The following is a 19,527-nucleotide window of genomic DNA, read 5'->3' as shown; positions in this document are numbered from 1 at the left end:
TTCAAATATGAAACGGAACCCCGGTCACTTTCATAGGAAATAAAAGAGCAATTAGTAAATATAAAAGCAAGGCTCAACCCGCCGTGCTATATCCGTGGGACGAATGGTTATTGGAGCTTTCCTGCCCACCAGTCACCTGGACTTCATCAACGTGATGACGTACGACTACCACGGCCACTGGGAGGCACGCACGGGACACAACAGCCCGCTGTTTCAGAGCAGCGTCGACGGTGGCGCCCACCTTCACCACAACATCGTAAGAACATGCCTACTACACACACACACACACACACACACACACACACACACACACACCATGTATACCATGTATGTGACACATGATGAAAACGCTTCTGAGATTCGCTGGATCCTAAACCGGCGGTGGGTTGGCTGCTAATCCACGTTTTCCTTGCGGTTGTCAGAACGCCTCCATCTCCCATTGGCTGTTCCTGGGAGCGCCAGCGGACAAGCTGATCCTCGGCTTCTCCACCTACGGCCGCACCTACAGCCTCCGGGGCTCCGACAGCAGCCTGGGGGCCCCGAGCACCGGGGCCGGAGAGGCGGGCCCCTACACACGCACCCCTGGCTTCTGGTCCTACTATGAGGTACGCTCCCAGTATTTACTGTTCAGTCACTTCCTAGATGCTTTTAGCCAAAGCTACTGCCAGTGAATGTTTAATTCTAATCATGTAATTATGAAGCAGCTAAGGGTTGGTACACCAACCAGTTATCTTTCTGATTGCAAACAAGAACTGACAAAAGCTGAAAGGGGTTGGCGAGTGTCAGGGTTGTACTGTACTTGGCTGTACTTGGTACTTTTACTACACTTACCTCACCCATAGTCAGTGTTGTGCAAGTTCACGCCTCACATGAACTAGATCAAAGTTCAGTTCATACAAAAGAAAATGAATAAATTCACGTTCATAGTTCACCAATTCAGTTTTGAACTAGTTCATGTTCAGTTCATTAACAGTTATTTTAGAAAAATAAGAAAAACCGTGGGAGTGAGTATTCTGTGCAAAATCTCAATCTCAAATTGTTGTGGATATTATTTGTACACCTGTTTCATTCATCACAACTAAGGCAGTAACTATATTTAATAAACATGTCATCTGGACCTAAGCATCAATTCAGAAGGTCACAAAATCTGAACTGGTTCAAGTTCAAGTTCTTTAGTTAAAAATATGTTAGTTCAGTTCAAAGTTCATAGAAAAAAGAACTTGTTCAATGAACTAGTTCATGCACAACACTGCCCATTGTCCGTGTAGGCGGTTGATAAAACAAAAGGTCACGATGACTCACGAGTACTATCGATAGTAACGTATATATTACGTCAATAACTATTCACAACCTTCAGTGGACCCTGTTGTCGTGCAGATCAGCATCCATTCAGAGCGAGTGTTGGACATGTGTTTGCACGTGTCCCCAGGTCTGCTCCTTCATCAACGGAGCGTCTGTCCACTGGATCCCTGAGCAGGAGGTGCCCTACGCCACCAACGGTGTTGTTTGGCTCGGTTACGACAACGTGCAGAGCTTCGCTGCCAAGGTGACCTAGCTTCCACCGCCATGGTCCATCGTTTATGATGCTCCGTCTCTTGTTTATTGAAGTCCCGCCCGTAAGACTGCTCTGACATCCAGGTCCTTCCACACGGGCTTAAATCCCATATTTATACCTGCAATACGGTTCTACTGCTAGAACGTTTCTCAAGAATAAAATGTGCCCATCCAAGAGTTTATCCATCCATCCGTTGTACTGTTATAATAGAGTTACACAAATACTATAGCTATAACTCTAAGATTGTCTACAACTTACCCCCCCCCCCCCCCCACTCCGCCTGCTCAGGTCCAGTGGATGAACATCAACAACCTGGGAGGAGCACATGTGTGGTCCCTGGACCTGGACGACTTCACTGGCAACTTCTGCTTGGAGGGAGCCTACCCTCTGGTCAGCCACCTGAGGAACGCCATGGGTAAGAGCCTGAGCACACACAATTCAATTCAATTCACCTTTATTTAAAGTGTAAAATCACCAAAACATGGTCTCAGAACACTTTACAGGACAACACACACAGAAGAGAGAATTAGAGATGACAATTAGGCCAACATGACAGAACAGCAGCAACAACAACAACAACAACAACAACAACAACAACAACAACAACAGAAACAGTGACGATAGTGACGATAGTGACACGAAACAAAGAACAAAAATGAAGCAAAGACAAACAACAGAACAGAAATAAAACGTGCTATCAGGGTATACCATATGTTTGAGAAAATAGATGGGTCTTTAGTCTGGATTTGAAAATGGTTATGGAATCTGCATCTCTAACTGATTGCGGGAGCCGGTTCCAGAGGAGTGGGGCACGGTGGGAAAATGCTCTTCCGCCTGCTGATTTTTTGTTGACTTTGGGGACCATTAGGTAGTTACCATTCTGTGAGCGGAGGGCACGTGTGGGAGTGTATGGGATGAGTAGGTGTGACAGGTATGGAGGTGCAAGTCCATGTAGGGATTTGTAGGCCAGTAGGAGTAATTTGAAATCTGATCTGGATTTGATTGGGAGCCAATGGAGTGAGATTAGAACTGGGGTTATATGATCAAATTTCCTAGTTTTGGTGAGTATTCTGGCAGCTGTATTTTGGACAAGTTGTAATTTGTGTGTGCTACGGTGTGGTAGGCCGGAAAAGAGAATATTACAGTAGTCTAATCTGGATGAAACAAAAGCATGAACCAAAATCTCTGTGTCTGAGGTACTTAGGAGAGGACGGATCTTTGAAATGTTACGGAGATGAAAAAATGCTGTCTGGGTGATTTCCCTGATGTGTCTGTCAAAAGACAAGGTGGAATCAAAGGTCACGCCGAGGTTTTTAACTGTATGGTGTGGAGTGATAATACAGCCATCAATGTTTAGCCTAAGGTCGGTGAGGAGTGGTAGTTGGTTGGTTGGGCCTACGACTAATATTTCAGTTTTGCTTGCATTCAAACGTAAGAAGTTTTGTGACATCCAGTCAGTGACAGCAGCTAAGCAGGATTCAAGATGGGAGTGATCGTCGGGTGTAATTGGTATGTAAATCTGCGTGTCATCTGCGTAACAGTGGTAGTTAATGCCAAATCTACGAAATACTTCACCAAGGGGGAGTAAGTAAATGCCAAAAAGCAAGGGACCCAAGACAGAACCTTGTGGAACACCAAACTGCACTGAGGAGGATTCGGATGTAGTGTTGTTATATGAGACACAATGCCTTCTGTCGCTCAGATATGATTTTAACCAGGAGAGTGCAGTACCGCGGATGCCTACGTAGTTGGATAAACGGTCTAATAAAATGGTATGATCAACAGTATCGAACGCTGCGCTTAGATCCAGGAGAATGAGGAGGGAAGAAGAATTGGAGTCTGATGCAAGGAGAAGGTCATTGGTTACCAGCCCACCCAGTAGCCAGGGCCCAGGACCCAGGACCCAGGACCCAGTAGCCAGTTCCCAGTTCCCAGTAGCCAGGACGCAGTTCCCAGTACCACCCAGGACTCACAGTAGACACTAGGATGCACTTCCTCAGATCATTATAAAGTGAAACTTTCTTTGAGGCCAAACATTTATGAGCCCGCAGTCTACATTTTCTACATTTCATCCAAATCAACTTACAATAAGTACATTGGTCAGAAGAACGTTTATCTTGGTGAATATACTTTCGTCTTCAATCTCTTGTATGAGTATAGAGAGAATAATGTCATTGTCTATTTATCTATCTGATACAGACTCTACATGGAGAAATGTCTTGATTGCAGGAGTGGGAGACATTTAGGTTACCTAAACAAAATAATTATAAAATAATTATAACAAAGTGGAGGTTAGTGCTCACTAAACAGATTCAAAAGGATAAAAGAATTATAACAAAATGGTCGTCCACAACACTTTTTTAAATTTATTTTTTATTCTTCAATTTTCTTACTTTAAATAGAACTCCATAGGAAAACATTGTCTGAAGGTTTCTATTTAAAGTACACTTTATAGACTGATGAAACTATGAACGACTCGTGTATTTAATGAATGCATGAATGCATAACAAAATGATGCTGTAGTTCAAATAATGTAAGGATTTAAATCATAATGCAATAACATGGTGAAGAGTACATCAGCATCAGAGTGAAATCCCTGTGAAATGCAAACACTGATCAAGTCCCTCCGCCCCGGACGCAGGCTTCCCCCCGAAGCCCACGGCCCCCCCGAGGCCCACCACCACCAAGGACCCCATCGCCTCCTTCTGCGCGGGGCGTCCCGACGGCCTGTACGAAAACGTCGCAGACAAGACCACCTACTTTCAGTGTTTCAATGGCAACACCTACTTGCAGAGGTGCCAGCCTGGACTCATCTACTACGACTCCTGCAAGTGCTGCAACTACCCCTGAGGACCGCCACCATCACCACGATCACCGCCATGATCACCACCACGACCACCGCCACGATCACCGCCACGCTCAGCAGAGTCCCCCCCCAGGCTCTCTCTCTGGATACAGACGAGAGGAACTACTTCACCTCTTTTCAGCTTTTCCTAATAAACATCTTTCTTGACATTTCTCTGACTTTTGTTATTGCATTTGTGATTTTTTAATTGTGTATATATATATATATATATTGTATATGTATAAAGTAAATAAAGAAGAAAGAAGAGTATAATGTCAAGCATGAACTAGGGTTGGTACTTTTCACCCATGTCATGAATCACCCCCAACGTCCATCCAATCAATTTGGGCTGTCAAACAACTAACATTTTTATCACGATTAATCGCATAGTATTGGTGAGCTAGCAATGGCTAAGCTAGCAATGGACAATCACAAATAGTTGTATTCCCAGACGTACTTAAGCACAATTCAATGTTCATTGTCATTCATTCATGTCCAATTCAACTGATAATAAGCTAACACTTTACAATAAGGATACATTAATGAACCAATAATGAGCATTATTTTATGCGGTAATAAGCATTATTATCTAGCATTGGCATTGGGGTAAACGTTAAGGTTTACCATATAAACATGAACACCAACAGTAAATTACTAGTACTGCTAATGGTAATTATAGGGTATATTCTTTATTATTCTGGGTATAGGTTCACACAGACACTCTGGGCTGTACAGTTAGTGTTCCACCATATCACAAAGCACTCATATAATAAGCCTTCCAGCAGCTCATGTTCGAAAGTCTGGACTGGACTGCACCCCAAGGCCTCGTGCAAAGTGATTAAGTATCAGTAATTATATCGCTGTTTTTTTCCAGCATGCATTGTTCAGCTCAGTGTACTGCACAGCCCCGCAGACTCACTCTCACTTACACAGTGAGCCCACCCACGGCATCCCCCTTCACCCTTCCCCCTGTACTGACAGCCCCGCTCGTGTTGTGCGATGGTTGACTATGACCAACATGATACACGGTCAGACTTGGAATATCTTAATGAAATGCTTCTATTGAAGTTCATTTGTGGTTGCCATTCATTTTGCAAAGACCCGTGTCTGGAATGAGTGCATGCAGAGGTCAAATATACGAAATAGTCACAAAACTATTAGCTATCAGATAACATGACGCATTAAATGGTACACCACACATGCAATGGTTAATTATTAGTGGTAAGATGTCACTGATATTGTTGGACTTATCTCTAGACCTTGCCCAGCTGAGTTCTTGCTGGGCAGCTTAATGAATAGCTACCACAATAAGTACTCAATGATATCACCTGGGCAATAATACGTCAATGTGAAGTCATATCATATTGATATATTAATTCATCAATATTAGTTACGTTATGTTAAAAACGTTCCCTGGGGCCCTCAGGGGGCCCCTGGGGGCCTGTGGATAAGGTCATCATCCTCCTGCAATGTGACAGGTTCCGTCATGAGAGAAAGCTGATCCCTCTGAATAACACTGGTCGTGTTGTTCTGACTTGCAGCTCTACCATAACATCCCACTCTAGGGATGTTAGTCTGAGTAACGATCATAATGATAGCGATACATTGTATTTATACAGCACCTTTCATTATCAGGCACAATCTCAAGGTGCCTTATAGTGCTTAAAAAACAATAACAACAATAACAACTAGAAAACGGACAGCAGGGAAACCAGAAGGATAAATTCAACTTGTCTCTGAACAAGAAAGTCTGGTTTTAAAGCAGGCCAAGTATGGCCAGTCCTTATAATCACTGCTTGCCCTTGCTCTCCTGTTCGTTCCATATCACAACCAATCCACGGGCATCCGGCTGATAGGATGTCCCCATATGGCTGATAGGATGTCCCCATATGGCTGATAGGATGTCCCCATATGGCTGATAGGATGTCCCCATATGCGAGGTATTTTCCATGGATCGCAATGCAGACCGAGTCAGGGCAATAAACCAGAATCTATACCTGACTCTGGCAGCTACACCTTATCACAATTTTGCAATTTTAAATTCAAGGTCAAACTAATAATCTTATCTATATGATTTCTTTCATGTTATATGCAGATATACCACTCCCAGATGTAAATAAAAAGCATGGGATACTTCTGCATGTTGCTGTCTATCTGCACATAGAGGACACAAGAGGTACCAGGAGCTCTGTTCCACAAGATCCAACTGTATTCATTCTTTACATGTTTCAACTGCAATAAGTAGTAGAGCCATTCTTCATACATATGATGGTTTATGTCATGCTTAATATTGGTGAAATGCTGTGTAGTTTATCATCTGTTAGGACTCAACATATGCAATTCCACATGCTGAAATAAGGTTTACAATTCAGACCTTTGTTTTTTGAATGTTCAAACAGCTGAAAACCAAGTTGGGAGTTTTGAAATCAAGATGACGAAGCTCACTCTTCTAGCCGGTAAGTGCCTAAAGCCGATGAGATTCATCAATTACATGGGCTTAAATGAAATACCTTTAATCACATGATTATCTTTGTTTCCTTAGGTATCTGCCTGGCGATGTGCCAGTTGGGTAAGTAAGACTTAAGTAATGATATGATATATGTGATGCATAGGTGATGCATCTTTATTGTGCAGACATATGTATATATGTATGTGTATGTGTAGGACTGGACAACAGTGTATTGTACTGTAGTGTAACATTCTAGAAAATTCCATGCTGCACACATTACTTGATCATATGTGGGAATTGACGTTAAATAGGTTCATCTGAGTTCATGTAAACAACACAGTATGTGAAGCACTGCATAATGTATGATATGATATGAAATATGAATTGAATGTCGAGGTACGATAATATTGAAATATTACCATGGCCAACACATATGACTGACCCTCAATGTTCTCTCAACCATAGCCACTGCCTCCCAGATGGTGTGCTATTTCACCAACTGGTCCCAGTACAGACCAAACCAGGGGAAGTATACACCACAGAACGTAGACCCCTTCCTCTGCACCCATCTGATTTATGCCTTTTCCATCATCAACAACAAGAATGAGCTGGTGACTTATGAATGGAATGACGATGTACTCTACAAGTCTTTCAATGGTCTTAAGACAAAGTAAGTACTGTATTCAATTGATCACTTTTGTACCTGCAGATAAAAGACTGAATTAGGTGTGAACTAAATTATGATTCTTGGCCCTCTGCTATGACAAGCTTCAAGGTTTTCACATTGTAAAACCCTAACTACTGTCTTCCAAGGAATCCTGAGCTGAAGACTCTCCTCGCGGTTGGAGGATGGAACTTTGGCTCAACCCAGTGAGTCCTTCTTGCATATGTTCTTCTTCTCTAGAACTAAGGCCAGCTTATGAAGAAACAGTAACTGCCCAGTGAATCAGTTTGAGGGTAAAAATGTAATGGTTCTGTTCCTTTCTCCTTCAAAAGGTATCACCTAAGCATTCCTACATTATTTTAAAGTCCTACTTAAGCTTGAAGCGTTGGAGGAGGAAACATGTTGTTCACCCAAATCACCCATCCAGGTTCTCCATCATGGTGTCCAACGCAGCCAACCGTCAGACATTCATCCAGTCATCCATTAAGTTCTTGAGGACTCATGGCTTTGATGGTTTGGACCTGGACTGGGAGTACCCCGGATCTCGTGGAAGTCCTCCAGTGGACAAGAAGAGGTTCACTCTGCTCTGCAAGGTGGGTTCAAGGTGCTATCAGTGAAGAGTTCAGTCAGAACTTCCAGAAGTTCAGTCCGTTTATTCATTTTTAAAAATCCAAATTCCAGGAACTTGTGGCTGCCTATGCAGCTGAGGCCGCTGCCACCGGCAACAGCCAGCTCATGCTGACCGCTGCTGTGTCTGCAGGGAAAGGAACCATTGATGCTGGATATGAGATCGCTGAGATTGCCAAGTACAGTAAAACCCTAACACTTGCTATCCCCTTTCAGTTTGACTTGTTAGCAATCAGAATAAAAACTGGGTGGTGTACCAAGTTAATGCTATGTGCACCTCTAGGTCACTGGACTTCATCAACGTCATGACCTATGACTTCCACGGAACCTGGGAGCGTGTCACTGGCCACAACAGCCCCCTCTTCCGTGGTGCCCAGGACAAGGGTGACCTCGTCTACTTCAACACTGTGAGAAGAGAAATGCCCTCATGTCCATCATTTACATATGACCAGGTCATCAACCAGGTTGTTCTTACCCTACTGTTCCTAATAATTTCAGGACTACGCCATGAAGTACTGGAGGGACCAAGGTACCCCAGTGGAGAAGCTGCATATGGGCTTTGCTTCGTACGGCCGCACCTTCCGTCTGACATCGTCTAACACCGGTATCGGAGCCCCCGCCAGCGGCGCTGCTGCTGCCGGACCCTACACCCGTGAGGCCGGCTTCTGGGCCTACTACGAGGTGAGGGGTCTGGGGCGCCAGTAGCAACCGGTCTAAAGGTCAGAAAGTGGACCACCACAGTCGATTGACAGATCTGTGTCATATTTTTCAGATATGCACCTTCCTGAAGGGCGCCAAAGTTCAGTGGATTGATGATCAGAAGGTTCCTTATGCCTTCAAGAATAGCGAGTGGGTTGGTTTTGATAACAGGGAGAGCTATGAGGTCAAGGTAAGGTTTCAAATGGTACCTCACAATCATAACACTGTGATATTGAATACAGGAATATTGAGACGTGTCCCTTATCTGAATATGAATAATAATAATCAACTCAATTCGCAGGTCAAGTACATGAAAGACAACAAGTTTGGAGGTGCCTTTGTGTGGGCTCTGGATCTAGATGACTTTAAAGGAGACTTTTGTGGAGAGGGAAGCCACCCTCTGCTGTCACATCTACGCAAACTCGTCAACAATGGTATGTCCAGGCCGCCTCACCTCCACATGCAGTTGATGGTAAATATTTGCATTTTTAAGCAACATTCACTTTTCTGTTGTTCATCTTGCAGATCGTCCTCCAGTGCCATCTACCACCGCCAAACCAGTGGTCACCACTGTTAAGCCATCTACCACTGCCAAACCAGTGGTCACCACTGTTAAACCATCTACCACTGCCAAACCAGTTGGTCCCACTGTTAAACCATCTACCACTGCCAAACCAGTTGGTCCCACTGTTAAGCCAACAACTCCAAAGACCACCACTACCGCCGCACCGTCTACAAAGACGACCCGCCCTATCCCAGGCCGAGGCTTCTGCAAAGGGAAGCCTGATGGAATATACGCCAACCCCGAGGACAAAACATCCTTCTTCACGTGCTACAGAGGCATGACCTACGTGAATCACTGTGGCCTGGGCTCAGTCTATGATGACAGCTGCAAATGCTGCAATTGGCCTTGAGACTCCCTCCCTTCTCTGTTGTGAGGAGAAGACACTTGTTAGAGGATGGTTGTCAATAAATGCATTCATCTAAAAGCGTTCTTTTTTTGCGCCCTGTTTTTCCACTGCAGACAATCAATAGTTTACACAGATTATTTCACATCAGAAAGTATATTATATGTTATTTTATCATAGTGGTGGTTTTAATCACACAGGACTTTGCACATGGCCCATACACTCATAACAAGGTAATTATTTGCAGTAACCTGCTCATCACAATCCTCACTTGGAAATGCTTGCAGTAACCAACAGGAAACAGTATCTTGGCTTGGTTGTTTTCTCCTTCTATCTTGCAGCCAGCTTCAATAGGTTTATGTGACGTGAATGTGATTGATTCCCCACCTTTGCCATAAGCATTCCAAGGTAAATCGGATCAGGGTCTTTAGATTACAGGCGGCACCTGGCTCATTGAACAAGCATTACATGCTTACATGCATACATCTAATCTACAGCAAATACAAAAAGAAAATACAACACAACTCTGACAAATACGGTTCAACATGTATATATAATTGAGGAAACTATCACAATTATAAAAAAATAACACAAATGTACACCTTTGTCTGGGAATTACTCTCACAGAGTTAACGTCTTTTCCTATATTCAAACTTGGTCTCATTAGTATGTGAAAAAGTATATTGTGTAGCATTGCAGTTTAGTATCCCATGCTCTTTACATTTTTAAGTAAACAACTAACTCTATAACCAGGGATGGTAAAAAACACATTTGAAAAAAAGTTAGAATACTAAAACGACAAAATTGAAAAAATGTAATGAAATGACAAAATGAAAATGACAATGTGGAGTGTGAGTAGATGGTGGCTGGTCTAGGCAGCCTTCGGACAATCAATGCTCAAAGGTTAGACTAGCCATCACCACACACTTGAGAGAGCTCTGACATGTCTTAAGGAAACACCTGACCTGACTGTAGCCGAGATTCCAACTCTGCAATAAACCGTGTTTCGACAACATCTAGCAGTGTCCTGGTTGACGGAGGAGCCCAGTAAAGCTGCCCAGCTGGTGTGTGGACTCCCACAGACACCTAGTCCAAAGGCCTTTTGATAATGTGACTAATAAAATAATAAATAAAAAAGCATCTCAGGAAATCTATGTGAGAAGTTGACGGTAAATCTCCCTGCTTAATCTTAAGAAGACAATAAACCAAATTGTATGTGAAGGCCACACGCCACCTGGTAGGCTGCTACACTCCACCTGGTAGGCTGCTACACGCCACCTGGTAGGCTGCTACACTCCACCTGGTAGGCTGCTACACTCCACCTGGTAGGCTGCTACACTCCACCTAGTTGGCTGCTACACTCCACCTAGGTTGAGGACACACTCCACCTAGGTGGGGGTAACCCTTCCCCTAGGTGGCATTGGCTTGGCTCCTCCAGACAAAGTGTTTCCATGCAGGAGTCCTCCGAGAGTCTGTGGTGATGGCTGGTTTAACCTGTGCACATGTGCAGCCTCACCCATCCCCACCGCCCAACCAAGGGCTGATTATGGTTCCACGTTCATGCAATGACCACACAGACGCTTCAACGCAGTCATGAAGCTTTATGCTTCCTGCGTCAGGTTTTAGTGAGCGGACCAATCACAGCCCTTGCGGCTGCGTCGTCGCCGTTGTAACGGAAGGTTACAATTTTTGGGAGGCGCATTTCAGACCCTTGCGGTGGAAGCAAGGAGGGTCCGCAAGGACGTAAGGGGTCCGTAACCCCCTTGCATTTCGTGAACGTGGGACCATAATCTGCCCTTCAGTCTGACTTGGGCCAAGTGAGGCTGCTTACCAGTCATCATCCACACAAACTCCACATCAAATTGAGGCTAGGGGGAAATCCCCAGCCGAACCCTGATCCCCCCCAGCCCCCATCCAGAATACATTAAAATGGACTCTGAACTGGGAACCCCATGGTCCCCACACCTGGTCAGGGAGACCCGCCACCCCACCCTCCCCCTCCATCCTGGAGGCCGGAGGCCTGGGGCCTGGTGGAGGTGTTGCTGGACATGGCATTGCAGGGCTGTCTGGATGGTCCAACTGCTTGGCCGCGGCGGTAGCTCCACAGGGGCCCCGAGCAGCCTGCGGTGAGACAACCCTCTACCAGGGAGACATGCAGCCTCACCCAGCACCACTCAGTCTGACATGGGTCAGGTGAGGCCGCTTAAACCAGCCTTCATCCCCACACACTCCACAGGTTGAAGAGTTCACGATGGATGCCAATCCCAAACAAGACTCGGTCAAAGTGCTTATGGTCAAAGTGCTTATGGCCACGGTTACTATGTTGCACTGAATAAACAACGAGGACTGTACTGTAGTTCAACGGTCATGCTGAGTTAAAATAACAAAGGTCAAGTAATCAAACATGGATGGAAAATATATGAATTGCTAAACTTGGCACGCCATCAGACAGTCAGTTGAATCTATGAATCATAAAAGTCCATCTCCGAATACATTTGAGCTTTGAGTAAATACATTCTTGCAGACTGATTAATTCTTTAATTAATACCTAAAATACATCAGAAGCAATTTGCTGTGTATGCATACTACTGAACAGTGAAATTAATTGGTTGGCATCTTAGGACTGTGCACTCTCTTATCAGTGGTGTTTACATATTTTTATGAGCCCTGCCCTTGCCAAAAGAGTCTTCAGTCTGCTGCTCTGGATGAACTATAAAAGGAGGCCATCTCCTCCGTTAGTTTAGTATTCTCTGATGAAACTCCCAAGGTAAGCTTGGCTGTGACAGAAATAAGAATGGACCAAACAGTGCCTCTGTATGCTCTTTATATAGAGGTTGTACGCAGATTGATGTGAATCTTTTGTCTTATCTTACAGACACATTTCAAAGTCGTCATATTTGACTTCAAGATGACCAGGCTGACACTGCTTGCAGGTATCTACCAAATGATCGAGTGTATATCGTGTGTATCCATTGATTCATTGATTCATTGAATTGAACACATGTTCTTATACCTTATATTCATGTGTTTCTATTCTCTTAGGCGTATGCCTGGTGCTCTGCCAGATCGGTAAGCTATGACAAGTGCACTCCCACCAGTGATCCCATGTATAGAATCAGAGGCTAATGTATGCTTAAATCTGTCCTTGTGTCACCCATGCAGCAACGGCCGATCAGATGGTGTGCTACTTCACCAACTGGTCCCAGTACAGACCCAATGAGGGAAAGTACCTGCCACAAAACGTGGACCCCTTCCTCTGCACCACCCTCATCTATGCCTTCGCCATGATCAACAGCAACCACGAGCTGATCACCTACGAGTGGAACGACGATGTCCTCTACAAGGCCTTCAACGACTTGAAGACCAAGTAAGTGGCGGCATGTTCTTAACGGCCAACCTAAGCCCCGTTCAGAACCCTGCTCGTATTGAATGGGAGTATTGAACCAGTGACTCGAAGCCATTGACACATATTTCCTGTCCTCAGGAACCCTCATCTGAAGACTCTGCTGGCTGTCGGTGGATGGAACTTTGGTTCAAGACAGTACGTTGCTCTTTCCTCTAAAGTCCCCTGAAATCAGGAGCTAATCATTGGATCATTTCAGTATATGTTCTGAGGCATGACACCAGTGATCCTCTGTTGAATGCAGGTTCTCCCTCACGGTGGCCAACGCAGCCAACCGTCAAAAGTTTGCACAGTCAACCATTAAGTTCTTGAGAACCTTTGGCTTTGATGGTTTGGACCTGGACTGGGAGTACCCCGGATCTCGTGGAAGTCCTGCAGAGGACAGGGAAAAGTTCACTCTGCTTTGTAGGGTGGGTAACAATTTACTCCAGTACACTTTCCTGATGCAAAGGTTAACAGTTCCACCTATAGGGAGCTACAATATATTATTTATACTCTTATTTCCTTGTAGTTTAATTTGATATATCGTTTGATTACTTGAATTTCCAGGAACTTGTGGCTGCCTATGCAGCTGAGGCCGCTGCCACCGGCAACACCCAGCTCATGCTGACCGCTGCTGTGTCTGCAGGGAAAGGAACCATTGATGCTGGATATGAGATCGCTGAGATTGCCAAGTGAGTTTTCTGGTTTCCATAGCATGCCCTTTAAAACTGTATTTCTGGCCGAACTATCTTTTTATATATTAACACCTTACTCCCGCATCAGGGAGTTGGACTTCATCAACATCATGACCTATGACTTCCATGGAACCTGGGAGACGTTCACTGGCCACAACAGCCCCCTCTTCGTTGGTTCCGAGGACAAGGGTGACCTCATCTACTTCAACACTGTAAGGGGAACATGATTGACCAGAGGGAAAGTTACTTGACATTGACAAGTAACTTTAACCCTACAACCACAGTCAAACCACAGTCCTAATATTTTATTTTCAATTCAATGCAAGGACTACGCCATGAGGTACTGGAGGGACCAAGGTACCCCAGTGGAGAAGCTGCATATGGGCTTTGCTTCGTACGGTCGCACCTTCCGTCTGACATCGTCTAACACCGGTATCGGAGCCCCCGCCAGCGGCCCTGCTTCAGCTGGACCCTACACCCGTGAGGCCGGCTTCTGGGCCTACTACGAGGTGAGGGGTCTGGGGCGTCAGTAGCAACCGGTCTAAAGGTCAGAAAGTGGACCACCACAGTGAATGGACCCTGGTTATCTCTTTCAGATCTGCACCTTCCTGAAGGGAGCCAAATTGGAATGGATTGAAGACCAGAAAGTCCCCTATGCTCACAAGAACAATGAGTGGGTGGGATTCGATACCAGGGAGAGCTATGAGACCAAGGTAGGCATGAGGGTAGCACTACATAATGTAGAACGAGATCACATGGTTGCACTAAATGTACAATACATCACTTTAATCACACAATCAAAATCAATCAAAAGTCAAATCATTATCAAAAGGGTAATTATCTTCACCATTCCTCAGGTCCGCTACATGCAAGAGCATAAGTTTGGCGGGGCCTTTGTGTGGGCCCTGGATCTGGACGACTTCAAAGGACAGTTCTGTGGAGAGGGAATCCACCCTCTGCTGTCACATCTCCGCACTCTCCTCAATATTGGTACATGGCATGATTTTTTTTACCTTTATATCACTGTTTTCAATAAAAAAAATGTCTTAAAAATATATTTCATGCAATATTTCTTCATGTTTTTTGCTAATTCCACTAACCGTTCATTCATTTTTTTGCCATTCAGAGTTGCCTCCCCTGCCCCCGACCACAACCCGTGACCCCAACAAACCCACCCCGACTACCACCCCCACCACCACCCCCACCACCACCACCACCACCACCCACGCACCAGGCACAGGCTTCTGCAACGGAAAGCCCGATGGCCTGTATCCCCACGAAGAGGACAAAAGCCTGTTCTACATGTGTGCCCATGGAGTCACTCACGTCAGAGCATGTGGAACTGGCTCTGTCTTTGATGACACATGCAAGTGCTGCGTCTGGCCTTGAAATTTGGATGACTCTGAAAACGATACATTCTCAAGCTATTGAATGAAGTTCATCCTCTGTTGTAAGTGTTATCGTTTTTCCTAATATCATTCAATAAAAATCGCTTTTGCAAATTGTCAACGACTAGCTCGCCCTCTAAATGTGTGATTTGTGTTCATAAAGATAGTACATAACTACATACATAACTTAACTCAAGCAAGGCAAGGCAGGCAAGGTATCCCACAGACTGACGGGGAAACAAACTCATCAATAGTGACATGGTGACATTGCAAACCGGTTTGCTGTAGAGGTTGAGTATAAGGATCAGTTGGTGCTCCATGCTGACATGGAGGTCTCCCTCAGTGTGTGTGGTAATGGTCGGTATTGTTTAGGTTAATAGGCAATGGTTCAATAAACAGAGTCTATTTATTATCCAAGGTAAATATCCTGTCCTTTTATTATTACGTTTTCAAAGTAAGAAAAATGACTTATTTCGCTATATGATATAACGTCCTATTTTTGCATAGCCTACAAAGTACGCTATTCATGAAATCATGAATGTACTGCTGGAGCTGAGTTGAGGCTGCTCTCTGCGTTGAGCGTCTAAACACTGGACAAATCAAGTCAGCTGCGTTCATCCCCGACATTGTATGTTTCATCTGTTGTTTGTTGGGTATCGCCTGGGACACGTGTCGAAAACCAAAGAGTTTGAAATGACGTGACCGTGGGACCATAATCAGCCCTTTAGTCTCAGGGTCACTTTGAAACAAAGTGACCGGACAGCCTCACAGTAGCCAGCAGGTCCCTCCTGCATCGTGCCAGGAGCTGCTGCTTCGGGGATAAAGCCAGTGTCAGAGCTCACTCACAGTCTAGAGCGCCATGGAGCTCATCTCAATGTTGAGCTGACGTAATCGCTGATGTAACCCAGTCTGTGTGTGTACAAGCACCTACTGAGCTCATGGTCCGGGGAACCATCTCTCCCATGGACTGTGGGCTTGGAATGCCCTTTGTGATTGTTTTGACAAATGGAAAATATGACTTTATGGTTTGTGATTCAGATAACGTTTTATCCTTGGGTTGTTTGAAGCGTACATTGGACCAACATTATCTTTATAATCATAACCATCTGCAATCAGGAGATAACTTATTTGATTAGACCCATCCCTATGTTATAAATGTACTAACTTTCTAAATAAACAGATATATAAACACATGCATATATTATAGATTATATATACATATATATATATATATATATATATATATATATATATATATGCACATTAACATTTCTGGTGGATTGTAAAATGAAGCATGATCTATGGTACATAATTGTTTCATAATCAAAGCAGCCACAGGTATTTATATATCAAATACTGGTTTGTACGTATAATATTACACACTAACTACTGTTAACCGTAATAGCTAAATCCTAATATTTGAAGGTGCCGTTTATAACTCTCTCATGAGCTCTAAGTTGTGATGCTGATAAGATGTCAGCAGTCTAAGAGACAGGGCTCTTACAGCCTGCAGTATGAGAGATCAAACAAAGACTTCTCCTTATCATTCATAGCTTGACCCATTTAGGGAGCGACAGCATGAAAGTGCTTTGCATAGGATAAATCATTATCAAGAACAATGCCAAGCAGATCATTAGCAGCTGTCCTTCAATACTTCACAAGAAAGATGGCAATCTGAAAAGAACAAGTATATCAAAGAAAGAATTATTCTACCTGATAAATTTACATTGTGACCTGCTGATTAGATAATCTGATAATATGCCTTTGAAGAACATCTCTATTTACATAAGCTAAATAACATCAACTTAGTGAGTTGGGTATTAGCGTTGAGCTGGCAGTGAAATGTTTATCGATATTTGTAAAGGAAAACTTACAATTGTTTAATATATAGGCCATCTTCTTTTTATATTTATAAAATATTAAAGATATTTAACGGATATTTAATGGCTGACATAAATCTATGTACATAAAACATACTGAAATTGTTTATTGAATTGTTGTTATTTGTATTATATATCCTTTTGTTTGTAGGACAAACATTTTCCACAAATCGGAGATAACAAATCACCTTTTGCAATATTTACACAAATGTATATATTGCTATAGTTTATGATAGTCTACACCCTATAGACTGAAAGGTAAGACCTTGGAGCCTGCAGGTCTCACCACACTGCATTAAGACGAATGATGAGTAGAGCAGTGGTCAAAGTGAAGCTCCAGCTCCACATCAACACAGGAACTCTCACCACTACGCGGCTCCGACTCAGGGCCCGCTCAGAATAGGACACATTTTGTATTAATGCTTGATTCGTTATTTTTTTCAACATGTAACTCAGATCCATATGTAATTATTTTCACATATTGATCTTTATGTATGGCGTGCTGCTTTGTTTATGCTAATTAAAGGTAATGCTGATCTACGGTATGATGTCTCCCAGCACCCGTTGCACTTTGGCCCGCTCTGGCCCTCAGAGAGGACCTCTCCTGTCAGGACCACGCCCCGCGGGGGGTCAGGTGGGGCGGTGAGACCTCCCAGAGCGGTCCCACCCGGCCCAGCCGCTACAGATACCGTCTCCTCCTTACGCAACAAGCACAACTACTTGTTTGTTTTTTTGCACGACATTATCTATTAAGCAATAGCCATTTGTATTATTAGGAAATAACTCTCTTGTGTTTGTTGATTAGACCGGTCATTTAGCTGATAATGATGAAACATAGTTGCAAATATTGACAGAAAATGTCAACTATGTTCTTTTACGCCCCCCCCCCCCCCACACACACACTCTGAACTAGTCCTCCCGACACATGCAACCTGCTCACACAAATCTAAATGATCAAGTCACAAATCACAATTCAAAGGGTCTGAATGGCTCACGCTCGATTATGTCTAAATGTATTGAAAGTATTAGTTAAGATGTTGAATAACTTCTTAGGATTCAATTCAACAATAGTTTGGCTCTCTGTCTGAATTGTTTTGAAGTTAGTTTCCAGATACGGTTAGAGACATTTCTTGTTTCATATTTGTGAGCATTGCAACTTTGTTTGGATGTGAATGACTCAGGTCAGTGTGTTCACTATTCCCAAATAATGGCCATGACCACAATAGCCTAAAAATAATTAAATGAAAACCCGATCTAGTTGGAACAAACCCGATCCACGTAGGCATGTGGATCGACGCATGTTTCACCTGATGAGTTGAATTCCACCCTTTTGGGGTAACCCAATAGTGTTTAGATGGATGCCAGGGTTGCCATAGGGATGCCACAGGAGCAACTTCTACTGTTAATCATAATAGTCTAAGGTGTGTTTCAGGTTCAGTATATTCAGGTCTTGTTCTGAAGCAGATAAGATGGGCTGCAGTATAAGTGACACGGCTCCAACAATAACCTGCTGTAGTAGAGATGGTGGACAGCAAGGACAGCTCTAATGATTCTATAGCTTGACCCATTTATAACCTGCTGTAGTAGAGATGGTGGACAGCAAGGACAGCTCTAATGATTCTATAGCTTGACCCATTTATAACCTGCTGTAGTAGAGATGGTGGACAGCAAGGACAGCTCTAATGATTCTATAGCTTGACCCATTTATAACCTGCTGTAGTAGAGATGGTGGACAGCAAGGACAGCTCTAATGATTCTATAGCTTGACCCATTTAATGAGCAACAGCAAGTATTTGTTTGGATTCACTATCAAGGACAATGTCAAGCAGATGATTGGCAACTCTGTCCTTAGATGGCAATCTAAAAAAGGTTTCAACATTCAGTTTTTGCGATCTGTCCGATCAAAACAAACATTATATTAATTCATATGTTTCAGCTTATTCTAACTGCTCATCCAAACCACTTGTTGAGAAATCGAAAGGGCAGACATACTGTATACCGACAGAGCCTCCTCTAATTATAGCTACATCGTAACAGAATTACATAAACAAACCATTATACAACTCTGTTTTAACCTGATGATTCAAGCTTGTTATCAGTGCACCTATAATGTAATAATATAAGTGCAGTGAAATTGAAGTCTGTAAAAAACAAAGTTTCAGATATGTCATGTTCCTTGGTAGCTGGGATACTAATAAAACCAAAGAGTCATCTGTTCACACACCTTCCCACTATCACTACATTATTTACATGAAGAGGCAAAATAACATGATGCAAATCACTGCAAATGCTCATATGTTGAAAGATGTACTACACTGTACAGGACATTAATAAATCAACCGCTTCAGTGAAGCTTGAAGTACTTATCACCGCAGACGTTGTTTATCTGCTTTTTATCAACTTTCTTAACCTATGTGGTCACATGATAACCA

At 43.5% G+C, this 19,527-nt stretch overlaps 3 protein-coding genes across 3 annotated transcripts in view; all 3 read left to right on the top strand.

Moving 5' to 3' along the window:
* LOC311338646 (acidic mammalian chitinase-like) overlaps nucleotides 1-4,405 on the top strand; it is a gene marked incomplete at both ends in the record, with an annotated part of 7,223 nt that extends 2,818 nt beyond the window's left edge. Inside the window, 5 exons of the mRNA XM_084463931.1 lie at nucleotides 133-256; nucleotides 423-605; nucleotides 1,430-1,546; nucleotides 1,844-1,970; nucleotides 4,197-4,405. Coding sequence (XP_084320057.1) covers nucleotides 133-256; nucleotides 423-605; nucleotides 1,430-1,546; nucleotides 1,844-1,970; nucleotides 4,197-4,405 — 760 coding nt within the window. The remainder of the gene's footprint in view (nucleotides 1-132; nucleotides 257-422; nucleotides 606-1,429; nucleotides 1,547-1,843; nucleotides 1,971-4,196) is intronic.
* Nucleotides 4,406-6,831: 2,426 nt separating this feature from the next.
* On the top strand, nucleotides 6,832-9,753 carry LOC311338268 (chitinase-3-like protein 1; the record flags this gene model as incomplete). Its single annotated transcript, XM_084463495.1, has 11 exons — nucleotides 6,832-6,856; nucleotides 6,943-6,969; nucleotides 7,315-7,519; nucleotides 7,663-7,719; nucleotides 7,941-8,106; nucleotides 8,195-8,319; nucleotides 8,424-8,547; nucleotides 8,639-8,821; nucleotides 8,913-9,029; nucleotides 9,141-9,273; nucleotides 9,365-9,753. The coding sequence occupies 11 exons, from the start codon at nucleotides 6,832-6,834 to the stop codon at nucleotides 9,751-9,753; spliced, it is 1,551 nt and encodes a 516-aa protein (XP_084319621.1).
* Nucleotides 9,754-12,923: 3,170 nt separating this feature from the next.
* On the top strand, nucleotides 12,924-15,216 carry LOC311338852 (acidic mammalian chitinase-like; the record flags this gene model as incomplete). The annotated part of the gene is made up of 9 exons (XM_084464181.1): nucleotides 12,924-13,114; nucleotides 13,232-13,288; nucleotides 13,395-13,560; nucleotides 13,700-13,824; nucleotides 13,916-14,039; nucleotides 14,154-14,336; nucleotides 14,424-14,540; nucleotides 14,685-14,817; nucleotides 14,954-15,216. The coding sequence occupies 9 exons, from the start codon at nucleotides 12,924-12,926 to the stop codon at nucleotides 15,214-15,216; spliced, it is 1,359 nt and encodes a 452-aa protein (XP_084320307.1).
* Between the last annotated feature and the right edge of the window lie 4,311 nt (nucleotides 15,217-19,527).

This window comes from Micromesistius poutassou, assembly GCF_964030765.1.
Source record: "Micromesistius poutassou genome assembly, chromosome: 2".
In the NCBI taxonomy this organism is placed as follows: domain Eukaryota; kingdom Metazoa; phylum Chordata; class Actinopteri; order Gadiformes; family Gadidae; genus Micromesistius; species Micromesistius poutassou.
Note: the sequence above shows the minus strand (reverse complement) of the source record. Positions and strands in the feature narration are given on the sequence as shown.